The 12691-nt window shown below is 65.9% G+C and overlaps 2 protein-coding genes across 3 annotated transcripts in view; one reads left to right on the top strand and one right to left on the bottom strand.

The window, feature by feature from the left end:
* The window catches only part of JAG2 (jagged canonical Notch ligand 2), a 28773-nt gene extending 20557 nt beyond the window's left edge, over nt 1-8216 (bottom strand). For both annotated transcript variants that reach the window (XM_050796970.1, XM_050796971.1), the window contains exons 1-2: nt 7759-8216; nt 7161-7511 (exon numbers count right to left, since the gene is read on the bottom strand). In XM_050796970.1, coding sequence (XP_050652927.1) covers nt 7161-7511; nt 7759-7824 — 417 coding nt within the window. In that variant the 5' untranslated portion in view covers nt 7825-8216. The remainder of the gene's footprint in view (nt 1-7160; nt 7512-7758) is intronic.
* Nucleotides 1-12691, top strand: part of PACS2 (phosphofurin acidic cluster sorting protein 2) — a 421633-nt gene that overhangs the window by 180099 nt on the left and 228843 nt on the right. The gene's annotated exons all lie outside the window — the stretch shown is intronic.

The raw sequence follows: 12691 nt of genomic DNA, 5'->3' as shown, positions 1-12691 counted from the left end.
AGGACTGCTGGGGGTCTGAGGACTGTTGTTGGGGGTCTGAGTGAGAACTATTAGGGGTCTGAGTGAGGTCTGTCATTGGGGGTCTGAGTGAGGACTGTTGTTGGGGGTCTGAGTGAGGTCTGTTGGGGGTCTGAGGACTGTTGGGGGTCTGAGTGAGGACTGTTGGGGGTCTGAGTGAGGTCTGTTGGGGGTCTGAGGACTGCTGAGGGTCTGAGTGAGGTCTGTTGTTGGGGGTCTGAGTGAGGTCTGTTGGGGGTCTGAGTGAGGACTGCTGGGGGTCTGAGTGAGAACTGTTGGGGATCTGAGTGAGGTCTATTGGGGGTCCGAGTGAGGACTGCTGGGGGTTTGAGTGAGGTCTGTTGTTGGGGGTCTGAGTGAGGTCTATTGGGGGTCTGAGTGAGGTCTATTGGGGGTCTGAGTGAGGACTGCTGGGGGTCTGAGTGAGGACTGTTGTTGGGGATCTGAGTGAGGACTGTTGGGGGTCTAAGTGAGGTCTGTTGGGGGTCTGAGTGAGGACTGTTGTTGGGGATCTGAGTAAGGAATGTTGGGGGTCTGAGTGAGGTCTGTTGTTGGGGTCTGGGTGAGGACTGGGACCCACCAGGCTTTAACAGTCACTCTAGCCGCTGGACAGGAACCAGCAGGGCCAGGAAGCAGCAATAGTGAGGTGAGAGGATGGGGCCAGCACGGGTCTGAGAGCAGCTCCGGCCACGGGGCAGGCAGAGGAAAGCCAGGCCTCCCGGTCTCCCGGTACAGCCACACCTGAGCTTCAGCGCCAGCAGGGAGCTCCTCTCAACTCCCAGGAAACCTCACGCCAGCCACTCAGGTAAGATTACTGCCACCTTTGCCTGAGCCCAAGGCTCCGGTTACCTGCTCCCGCAGGGACGTGCGCCTGCCCGCCCGCCGAGAGGGCCTCGCCGCCCGCCAGCTGGGGTCCCTACACCTGGATGGCAGGAAGTCATCCAGAGCGAACCTGAGCCGGCTGACAGGGCGGTACCTGCCTCACCCCACCTGCCAGCCCTCCCAGCTCCTCTTCTTCCCCAGGGGCCAGCCTCCAGGACTCATTTGCCTTCTCTGTGAATAGCAACCTCTCAGCCCCGTCCTTCCAGGACTCAGTTGCCTCCTCTGGGAATAGCAACCTCTCACCCCTGTCCTTCCTGCCTGGCAGGCCATGGTCTGGGACAGGGTTTTGTCAACACCAAACCCCTAGAACACAGGAGGGACAATAGGGCCTGGGTTGGGTTGGGGGTGAGGGGCATGTTGCCCTTCTAGGAATGGGGCTGGGACATGTGGGGATGTGGGCCTGGTGCTGGCAGGGGCAATAGGGGCTGGGTGGACTGGGGATCTGGGGACAGGTCAGAGACCCATCACCTGCCCAGGTTCCCCAGCAAGCAGGGAGAGGAACCAAGGCCCTCCCTCGAGGCCAGCCTAGCGGAGCTATGCCCCTGCCCAGCCTCTGGAGGCCAAGAGGGAAGGGCCTCATCCCTGCAGGCCCACCTAAGCCTCTCCCTGCAAGCCTGGCCTGACCCACCCCCACCGCACAAGCAGACCCCCAGCCCAACTTCATCTCCCACCATCTGATTGCCTCCTCCCCAGCCCAAACCCTCAAGGCTAAGTCTAAACCCCTCCTCCTGTTCCCAGGCAGGGGCAACAGCAGTGGCACAAGTCAGAGGACAGGCAGACAAGGCAATAGATGTTCCACCCCAGGCCAGGGCACCTCAAAGCCCAGAGTATCCCACAGCCCAGGGCACTGCATGGCCCAGCATACTCCAAGACCCAGGGTACTCCAGGTCCAGGGTACCCCAAGACCCAGGACACCCAGGTCCAGGGCATCCCAAAGCCCAGGGTACCCCAGAGCCCCAAAGCACTGCATGGCCCAATATACCCCAAGACCCAGAGTACCCCAGGTCCAGGGTACCCCAAAGTCCAGGGTATCCTAGGTCCAGGGCCCCCAAATCCCAGGGTACCCCAGAGCCCAAAGCACTGCATGGCCCAGCACACCCCAAGGTCCAGGGCACCTTAAAGCCCAGGACGCCTCAGGCCCAGAGCACCCAAAGCACAGAGTACCCCACAGCCCAGGGCACCCTAGATCCAGTACACCCCACAGCCTTGTGTACCCCATGGCCCAGCACACCCCCAGTCCAGGGCACCCCAAAACTCAGGGCACTCCAGGTCCAGGGCACCCCCAGCCCAGGGCACTGCATGGCCCAGCACACCTCATGGCCCAGGGTACTCCAAAGCCCAGGCACCCTAAGTCCAGTGTACCCCCGCCCAGTGTACCCCCAATCTACAGCATCCCAAAACTCAGGCCACCCAGGTCTAGGGCACCCCAAAGCCCAGGGCACTCCAGGTCCAGGGCCCTGCACGGTCTGGGCCAACACAGCCTCCTAGACCTGCTCCTCCCCAACGCCCCGACTTGGTTTCTTCCCCTCGGCCTCACATCAGTCTCCCGCCCCCCACAGAGCACCGGGCTTGATGCAGGCGCCAGGAGCTCCAAGCACAGATACATTTCCTGAAACCTGAGCTTCTGAGAGGCCCAGGCCTCTGCCACCATTGTCACCCGAGGGAGGGAAGAGGGGGTGGGGGCAAACACCATCCCCAGGGCTCTGGGCCCCAGGGCCGCAGCAGGAGGAGCAGACCAAAGCCCACCTCACGCAGGAACCCAGACACCCATGCTCCACACCAGAGACCAGCCAGGGCCTTGCCTGGGTGCACCTCCCCATCCCCAGCACACCCCCTCTAGGTCCCAGGCCCCCCACTGTGAAGATAGTGGCAGCCGGGGCCTGCTAGCACCTGCCACAAAGCGCAGGGTACAACTGATGCCAGCCACACCCCGCTCAGGCCTGGGATGTGGGGATAGGAACCCTGCTCAGGCCTGAGGTCTGGGGACAGGGACTCGGCTCAGGCCTGGGGTCTGGGGACAGGGACCCCGCGCAGGCCTGGGATGTGGGGATAGGAACCCTGCTCAGGCCTGAGGTCTGGGGACAGGGACTCTGCTCAGGCCTGTGGTCTCAGGACAGTGACCCCACTCAGGCCTGGGGTCTGGGGACAGGGACCCCATTCAGTCCTGGGGCTGGGGACAGGGACCTCACTCAGGCCTCTAGCCTGAGGATAGGGACCCCACTCAGGCCTAGGGTCTAGAGACAGGGACCCTGCTCAGGCCTGGAGTGTGGGGACAGGCACCCCGCTCAGGCCTGGGGTCTGGGGAGAGGGACCCTGGCTGGGACCTGGGGTCTGGGGACAGGGACCCTGCTCAGGCCTAGGTCTGGGGACAGGGACCCTGGCTGGAGCCTGCGATTGCAGATTCTTGTCTTCCCATCCCCACCCCACCACCAGCAGCTCAGACCGGAGCCGGGCTCCATAAGCGCCCCTTCATTGGCCTAGCTTGCTTCTCTCATAAAGACACCACGGAGCAGCCCAGGAGGGCCCCTGAGAGCCACAGTCCCCTCCCACCCAGGCCTGCTGCCTGCTCCCCGACCCGCACCCCCCACCCCACCCCCGCCTTCCTATCATGCTGCAGCTTTGACCCTTCAGTCCACCCTCAGGGACCAGGGACAAACCCCCAGCCCACTCTCCAAACCTTCCTAGCCAAGGGCAGTCCTCCCTGGCTCCTACGGTCCCCATGTTGCCTGGGCACTGAAAGCCCCACCCTGCCCCCATACCAAAGCTTTGAACAAGACCCCCAGTGTACAAGGCGGACATGCTCTGAGTTCCCCCCAGGGCTCTGGGCCCCAGGGCCACGGCAGGGGGAGCAGACTGATGCCCACCCAACACAGGAACCCAGACACCCATGGTCCACACCAGACCGGCCAGCTCTCCTGGTCCCTACTGGGAAGGTGTGGGAAGGAGGTGTCTCCGTGTGCAGACAGGATCCCCTGAAGGTGGGGGGGGAGGCCAGGGCCCTGTCAGCCCCAGCCCCAAGCTCAGAAAAAACAGGAAGCAGCGTGGGGCTGAACCTCACGCCTGCCTCGAGCAGCTTAGGTGGCCCCAGGCACAGACCTCAGCCTGGCCCACCTTGAGCCCCAGTCGGGCTGGATACAGGGGGCAGGCTCTGTAAGAGCCTTCCTCCCTAGGGCGAAGAGAGGAGAGGAGAGGGAAGGCTGGGAAGGGGAGGTACTGGACAGTTCTGGGAGCCAGGCTGGGGGCACAAGCAGAGCCTGAGCTGGGAGCCCAGCAGCCCTATCTGACTTCATGAGACCCGCAATGAAAAAGCACCACCGCGCCCATTTCACAGGAGAGAAAAGCTCAGCCCCAGCACCTTCTGATGGCCCAGGACCTCAGGCCTCCTGAGCTGACAGATACAGGGTCAGCCACAGGCCCACCTCCTATATCTGCAGGGCCCTCACCCATCCCGTTCTCCTCACAAGCCCAGATCTGTCACGGGGACCATGCTCCACCCACGCCACCCCGCACAGCTGCCCTGGAGCCCAGCACGCACATGCCGGGATAGAACAGGAGAGACCCTCGCTGGCAGGCAGGCTCCTGGGCTCCTGGCTCCACAGATGGGCCAGCCAGGCAGGCACGGCTTCCAGCTGCACCTCTGAGGGCGGGGCCCTGGCTGCCCAGGTCACAGCCAACTGCCACCACCCTGCTCCTCCCTCAGCCAGCAGGTGCCCCCTGGGCCTGCCACCTACCAGGCCCCAGAGCAAAGCTCCCCGTTGCCCCCACCACGACACTACTCCTCTCCAAACCTCCATCACCACCTGCCACGCCTACAGAGCACCCGGGGTGCGTGCACACACGAAACCGGGAGAATGTGGCCTTACCCTGCCAGCTACAAGTCAGGCACCAGGACCAACCCAGGCTGATACCGGCCTCCTGGGGACGTCTGGGGGTGGAGCCAGGAGAGGAGGGGCAGCCAGGCAGCCTGCTGGCACGTGGTCCACCACCTCTCCACATCTAAGACCCCGGGCCCACCCACCAAGGGAAGCTGAGCCTGAGACCAGCACAGATTCATGAGTTGTAGACAGCACACAGACCCCGGCCAAGAAGCCAGGCCAGGGGGCAGTAGACAACACACAGACCCTGGCCAAGAAGCCAGGCCAGGGGGCAGAGGGCCATCCAGCCAGGCCTGGGTCACCAGCAGAGACCACAAGGTGGGAGAATCACTCAGGGGGTAGGGGGCAGAGGGAGTGAATGCAGAGCCCAGACTCCTCAACTCCTCTTCCACAAGGCCCTCTCATACCCTTTACTCCACAGAGCCCAAGAGTCCTGCGGGCCTGGGCAGGATGCCACCCTAGCCTCCAGGCTGAAACCCCTCAAGCCCCAGGGAGCCTGAACTTCCTGTCACAGCCAAGTACACCTCAGATCACCGCACAGAGCAGGACCTCAGCAAGTCAGGGCAGTGTGGCCACGGGCTGCTGCCGCCCGAGTGCAAATACCAGGGTGCTGGCATCACGGCACAGCTCTCGCCTGGCAGCCAGGCCACATGGCAGGAGAACAGGGCTGCCCCCAAACATGCAGCTATGCCTCTGCCCCGGCCCCCAACCCAGAGACAGGCCGCCTGCCCCCTCCTGGGGCATTCGAGGAACCGGCTGGAAGCAAGAGGCAGGGAGGTGAGCTGGCCCCGAAACCCAGTGCCCGGACTCCAAGGAAGGCAAGGGCCTGCCCAGTCCCATCCCACACCTGACCGGCTGGCCAGCGGGGCGAAGAGCCAGGGCGGACACGCGATAGCCCGCCACATTCCTCCAAGACCTCCCTGCCCCCACACCCACTGCTGCCAACTCGAGCAGAAAACACATCCTCAGGTAGCGATGTGGGGCCACGCTGGCTCAGGCCCAGGTGCAGATGACAGGCTGCGGGCCCTGCTCAGACCTGCCTGCCGCGCCGCCGTGGGGGCGAGGGGCTGGGCTTCTCACAACTGCCTGGGCCCTCCCGTGCCTGCCCCTGCCTTTTCCATCAGGGGGACACTTCCCCACTCTGAGGCCCCTCGGGTCAAGGGATACCCAGCGGGGTGCTCAGGGGTTGAGGACATGGCCAAAGGGGACTGTGGCCAGCTCAGGAAGGGGTGAGGATAGGGGCAGCAGGCAAGGCCGCCAGCCAGGGCTTCAAAGGTACAGCACAGGACTGGGAGCCAGACACGGCAGGCCCAACTGGCATGACCTCGGCAGGGCTTGCCCTCAACTCACAATCTCTTTGGGGCCCAGGATACCAGGTGGGCACACTCCTGTGCCTCCTGCTGGCTGGAGCCACTTCCTGGCTCCCAGATCCATCTACTCCCTGATCACAAGTCTGCATGGTTTTCTCATTCCAGCACCCACCCAGTTCCAGTCCCCCAGCACAGTGACCAAGCAGGGAAGGACCTCTGGGCAACAGGGCAAGGCCCTGCTCCAGGGAATGAGGTAAGGCGCCCAAGGCCTGGGCCTGCCCACCTACCACTACCCGCCCACCAGCCCACTGGGATGAGTACCTGTTTCCCAGTGACACTGGACCCCTACCACCCTTCCTCCCAGCATGCCCAGGCCAGGGCCCCTGCCTGACTGGCTACCTGCCAGGAGAGACCAGAGAGCCCCAACTCAGTTTCTGCTCCTCCAAAGAGTAACAAAACCAAAAAAATTCACAAACAGGGCAGTGCCACAGATCACAACACCAGGATCCCACTATCTCTGCTTCTGAAGGATCTTGGGCCGGCATCGGGGGCTTTCGCCGACATAGGCGTTAGGCGTTAGGCTCTCCCGGGCCTAGGTCCCACGGCGCCCGCCCGTGCCCCCCAGGCATCCAGGAAACTGCAGGGCAGGCGCAGGCTGGCCACGGGCCCGGGGCAGCTCCGTCAGGGCCTGCCCTAGACCAGCCCCAGCACGCGCTGCGCACATGCCTCCGCGGCCTGCCCGGGACCTGGGCGCCTCGCCTCGCCTCCCCACCCAGACAGACACGCGCAGGGCGACGCAGGCACACGCCGCAGACCGCCGCGCACGCGGGACGCCGCCGCCCCGCCCCCGCCGCGACCCCGCTCCCGGTGGCCCCGTGGCCCCGGCGCGCCCACGTGGCCAGGCGCGGACCGAGCCCCCAGAGCACGCGCCCCCTGCCGGCCCCGCCCCGCCTCGCCTAGGCGCGCGCGGCTCGCACGCAGACCCAGCCGCAGGTGCTGGGAGGCCGCGGAGCGCGAGGGGCCGGGGCGCGGAGGGAGAGGGAAGGGCTGGAGAACGGAGGTGGAGCACACGTACCGGCCAGGCGAACTGGAAGGGGATAATGACGAGGCCCGGGTCCTGGTCGCCACCAGCCCGGGCCCGCGCCCGCGCTCGGTCCCCCGCAGCGCCCGCCGGCGGCAGGTAGAAGGAGTTGCCGCCCAGCACGGGCGTGGCGCCGTGGCCGTAGCTGCAAGGCCCCGTGGGCGTCACCTTGGCCTGGTACTCCTTAAGGCACACGCGCACGTACGTGTCGCACTCGTCGTGGCCGCAGCCCCCCGCGCGCGTTGTCCGGCCGTCGCCGTCACAGCAGGCGCCGCTCAGCAGCTCCCCGTTCACGTTCCGCAGCGCGCTCAGCTGCAGCTCGAAATAGCCCATGGGCCGCGCCGCCTAAAAATAAGGCAGCGGGAGAGCGGAGGGAGGCGCGGGCCGGGGTCGGCGGGCCGGGTGCCACGGGTGGGGGAACAGGCCCCGCCGCCCCGCCCCCACCCAGCCGCGCCCGCTCGGAGCCCCCGCGGCCGCGAGCAGCCTCGCGGGCTTCCGAACCACGGCGGCCCCAGGCAGTGCCCGCCCGGCCCCGAGGGGTGGCCCGGTGTGCCCCGTCCGCGACCCCCGCCGCCCCCGCCGCCCCGCTCACCTGCACCCAAAGAGCCAGCAGCAGCACCAGCCGCCGGGGCAGGCGCCCCCGGCCCTGGGCCCGCATTGCCACCGCGACCCGCCCGCCCGGCCCCGCCGCCGCCGCCCGCGCCCGGCTCCCAGCCGCCGCGCCGGCCTCCTAGCGCCCGCCCGCCCTCCGAGCGCCCGCAGAGGCAGCGGCAGAGGCGGCGGCGGCGCGGGCGGGGTCGAGCGCAGCGCCGCGGCGCGCGGGTCTGGGCGGCGGGCGTGCAGGGGCGGCGGCAGCTCTGGCTCGCTGGCGGCCGCGCTCCGGCTGCCCGGTCCGGCTCCCACCCGGCGGCGACGGAGGCGACGGTGAAGGCAGCGGGTCCCGGCCTCGGCTCTGCGCGCCCGCGCTCCCGGCACCGCAGCCAACAAGTTCGGAACGAGACTGACAGCTCGCTCGCCCATTCGTCACCCGCGCACCTGCATATGCATGAGGGGGCGGGGCCGCGCCGCGGGGTGGGGCCGGGGGGGTCCGGGGGCGCCCCAGGCTTTAAAGGCGGCGGAGGGCGTCGCCTGCCAGCGCCCCGGCCTGGCGCGCGCCTCCCAGGGCGCCCGGGCGGCGGGGGCACGGGGCCTTGGGGTCAGTGCGGGCCGCTGGGGCCCCGCTCACACCTCCGCGTGAGTCGGCGAGGCGGGCGCCGGCGCCGCAAAGCGGCCTCCCTTCCTCCGCCTGGGCTCCCGCCGGGTGTCAGAAACTGGGGGTGGGGCGCCCCGAGGTTGCCGTGTGGTCCCCTCCTATCAGTGCGCCACCGCCGCGCTCCTCGCAGTCCCAGAGGAGATGCCGCCTCCTGCTGTGATCAGGGCTCGGCCCCCACGCGGGGTGGCGCGGCCCTGGGGCCAGAGCCGTGCCCAGCCCCTACTGCGCGCCCCCCACCTCCTCCGGGAATCTCCCCGGCTCCGCTCCGCTCCTGCCGCCTCCACGCCGGCTGCAGGGGGCGCTGCGCCCCTCCGACACCCCTGCCTTCCCCTCTGCGAGGCGCGCCGGTCATGCAGCCAGTCAACAAATGCTCCAGGGTGCAGACTGCTCAGCTTGGCGCTGGCTTCGGGTCGCCAGGCCATGCCCTCAGGAAGTGCTCAGGCCACATTCCCCGTTTCCCGCCTCTCGCCCCTCAAGCTCAGCCTGAAGGCTACCCCAAGAGAGGCCTCCCCCTGCTGCCCTGGTCACCAGGCTTCCACATCCTATCCTCTGCAGTCACTTCCTTGCCCTCTCCCTGGGTGACCTCGAGGCTCCGCCACAGGGTCAATACCAAGGGCACCTTGCCTCTCCTCCACTGAGCGCGGTCCTTTCCAAGGCTAGGGGTCACCTTGGTGGTTAAAGATCCCCACATGGACCAGAGGGGTCCTCAACCCATCCCGGTGATAACCGAGCTGCCTTCTCTCCCCCTAGCTCCTCTGGCAAATCTGTCCTGTGCCTGGAGCTGGGTGACAGTGTAGCCCCCCAGCCTGGAGCAAGTCACTGCCACCATGGGGCTGGGGCTGAGGGCTGAAAGAAGAGAGCTTTGGAGGCACAGGGCCTGTGAACACCCCATACGCAGGGTCTGCCTGTCTCATCCCTATTTAGCAGCCCCTCCAGGATCCAGGCCGCAGGCTCAGCTGAAGGTCCCTAAAGGGGTGGGTCAGAGCGCCCCCATGCCCGCCTCAGTTGGCTCTGCTTACTCAGAATGCCCACCCCAAACCTAGTAGCGGGTAGGCTTCGTGGGGATTAAGACACAAGCCAGGATGAGGCCTGCACAGAGACCCCCACCAAATAAGAGAATCCAAGCTGTGTTCAGAGCCTTCCAGTTGCCGCCTTCCGGTATGTGGGCAGTGATTACCGCCTACGGGGGGAGGGGCTCCTTGTGGAGATGCCACCCCTCCTGTGCTTTGGCCTGGGGGCAGGTACTCAGGTCCTCGAGAGAAGGAAACCCCAGGACAGAGGAGCCCCCTGCCCGGCTCCAGAGGCCCAGGGCTCCATCCCCACCTATGCCCACTGCCCCACTATGGTGGGGGAGGGGGTGCTGGGTGCCTCTGCTGGGCACTCTGCTAAGTGGTGAACAAGGGAGACTCCATCCCTGCACACCCTCAGGAGCTCCCGGCCCAGGAGTGGACAGAGGACTTAAACAAGTAATGCAGAATCTGGCATAGGGGACCGCCAGAGGGTGGACGGGCACAGGTCAGCCAGGCCAGGAGCTGAGAACAGCATGTGTCAAGGCCCTGGAGCCACAGGAGCGGGACCCTGGTAAGGGTCCTGACTACAACCCAAGGCCAGTGGTGACGTGAGAGTCCTCCCGCTAAGACCCAACAGGGGTCACCAAAGCAACTGAGCTGAGTGGGCTGCAGTGACCTACATTTTCACAAAGACCCCTGGTTGTGGGGAGGGGACAAGCACAGGGGTGAGGTCAAGGACTGCCATGGTGCAGGTGAGGGGAGGGGATGGTGCTGGGCTGAGGTGGGGGAATTCCAGCGTAGGAGGGAACCCAGGGAACAGCCCCTCCAGGTTCCCCTCCCTGGTCCAGCTCCCAGCTTCCTGCTTTTGGCCAGCTGTGGGAGGAAAGGATTGAAGAGGCTGGCCACGCAGCGGCTAGTGGCCCCGCGGCTGAACTTTGAGGGCTTGTGTGGGGCCTATTCCCGCAGCATCTGCATTTCAGCCAAGGCGCCCCCAGCTCAGAGCTGTCTCAGCGCGGAGGCCCCAGTGAGGGATGCGCACTCATCTCAAGATTCAAGCTCAACCCGGCAGGGGCCGCAACCTGCCTGGAGCGCTGCCCACTGGCCTGCCCAGCCTCAGGGTAGACAGCCCAGCCCATCCTGCCAAGCAGGGGGATGGCAACCCCACTGCCTCCCTCCAGGTCCTTTGGAGTGAGACCTGCCTGGGTATCCGTGGCCCAGGGCAGGTGGGTGAGCATCAGGGCAGTACCAAGGGGTCAGTCCCTGCCCTCCTGCCCAGGGTGGCTCCCTCTCATTGTCTCCTTCTGGTAGCCACTACCTGAACCTCATGATGTCCACGAGAGGACCCAGGTCAGGAAGGTGGCCGCACCCGCCCTTGGGGAGGAGGGGGACATAGGAGGCATCGGAGAGGGGGTCCGTTTCCTGCAGGAATTTCTGCAGCCCTTGAGCCAGAAATGCCAGGCAGCTGGATCCTGGTTTGAGTTCCCAGAAGGCAGCAGTGGGAACTCTTGCCCCTTATACAGATTTGACAAAAAGCATTTGCTCCCTGGCGCTGCACCTTGCTGGATGAGGGGCTGAGGCTCCAGCGGGGACCAGGGCTCCAGCCCCAACCCTCACCAGACCAAGCTCTCCAGTCTCTTCTAGAAAGGGACCTTGTCATTGTCCTGCGGCCCGCTGGACCACAGCACCCTCCAGCCTCCCAGAGCCACCCATCCCCCAGCCTGGAGGGCTCCCACTCTGAGGGGCTTGGCTGTGCTCTGAGGGGCTGGGGTGTGCTCTGAAGCGGGCAGTGCCCAGTTTGTGTGCAGAGGGCAAGGGTGCAGCCCCTCAGCCTGGCCGGGGGCTCTGGGCCCATAGGGCACTCCTGGGGACCAGGCTGGGGACAGGCTGCCAGGGGTTTGGACAGAGCCGGCGAGGTTCTGGAGTAAGCTGTGCTTCCGCCGGGTCCTGCAGTGCTAAATATAGCAGACAGGGAGGGGAGTTTCCGGTTACAACCCCCTCTCCAGTGCTGGGAAATCAATGCCAGCTCCATTAGGCCCGGCAGCGCTGCCTGCTGACCCACCCCATCAGGCTGCGGAGCAGAGTGAGGGGCTGGACTGCACCCAGGTCCGGGTGCCCTGTCACCTGTCCCCTCGGTGCTTTGGGGGCCAGACCCACCTGGTGCCTGCGAGAGGTCCCTCTGAGGCAGTGGGCAGCCTCTGCCGGTCAGCCCGGAGGGCCCGCTGCACTCTCATGGGGTCACCAGGCAGGCTGCTGGTAAGGGCAGCACAGCAGGGCTGCTGTGGGTCAGGCAGAGCTCCTGTCCTGTGAACATCCTGCTGCGGCCTCATCTGGGTAGAGGGAAGCTGAGGCTGGCCAAGACCCACGCACCCATACGTGACAGCCTCTCCCAGGCACACACCTCATACCAGACAGACCCTCTGCGGCAGCCCTGTCGCTGGCCTTGCTGATGCCCACAGGGTTCCACCTGTGCCACAGTCAGCATTTGCATACAGGTGGCACTGCTTTTGTGGGCCCCTGAGGCACAGCCTCCTCAGGACAGCCTCCAATGCCAGGCTGCCTGGCACTATGCTGGATGACAACAGGGGGTCAGTCCCCACCTCCCCACCCAGGGTGCCCCCCTGCAGGGTACTGAGGCTCCCTTCACCTCACAGTCCCCTTCTCCACCTTCCTGGGAGCCAGAGCCTGGACCTAATGATGTCCAGGAGAGGATCCTGCCCAAGACTGATGGCCCAGCAGTACCCTCAAATGCCCACAACCAGTGCCAACACAGCCATTTAGCTGTGGAGCCCTTCCTGTGCACCTGTGGCCCAGGAAGCAGACCAGGCCAGTGGGGTTCCTGCCCCACAAGCATTGTGGGCACCTGGGAAGCAGCTCTGAGCCGCACGCACCTCCCACAGCCCCACCCTCAGGACATGTCAGAAGGCAAGGCCAGGGCATACAGGCCAGAGATGCTCAGGGGCCAGTAGAGCCTGGTGCTGGGCGGCCCAGGCTGAGGCCGTGCTCCGGGACCAGGATCGGGTTAGCACCAGGAACCTGGCCCATGTCAAGGAGAACACTGGCCCTGTGTCCCCACCCTGTGTGCCACCCCCTCCTCTGGGGGCCTGCAGACATTTCTGCATACCCCACAGGCCGAGGAAGGTCCCCTGGAAAACTTCCAAGGTCGGGGGTGCATGGACAGCTACTGGGGCCCCCGACACGGGGCAGCTTTGGCTCCAGGCTCCCGTGGAGTGGCTCTAGCCCAGCTCGTCAGGGTGGGGACCGCT

Source organism: Macaca thibetana, chromosome 7 (genome assembly GCF_024542745.1).
Source record: "Macaca thibetana thibetana isolate TM-01 chromosome 7, ASM2454274v1, whole genome shotgun sequence".
Taxonomy (NCBI): domain Eukaryota; kingdom Metazoa; phylum Chordata; class Mammalia; order Primates; family Cercopithecidae; genus Macaca; species Macaca thibetana.
The sequence above is the reverse complement of the archived record's forward strand: the minus strand, read 5'-3'. Positions and strand labels throughout refer to the sequence as shown.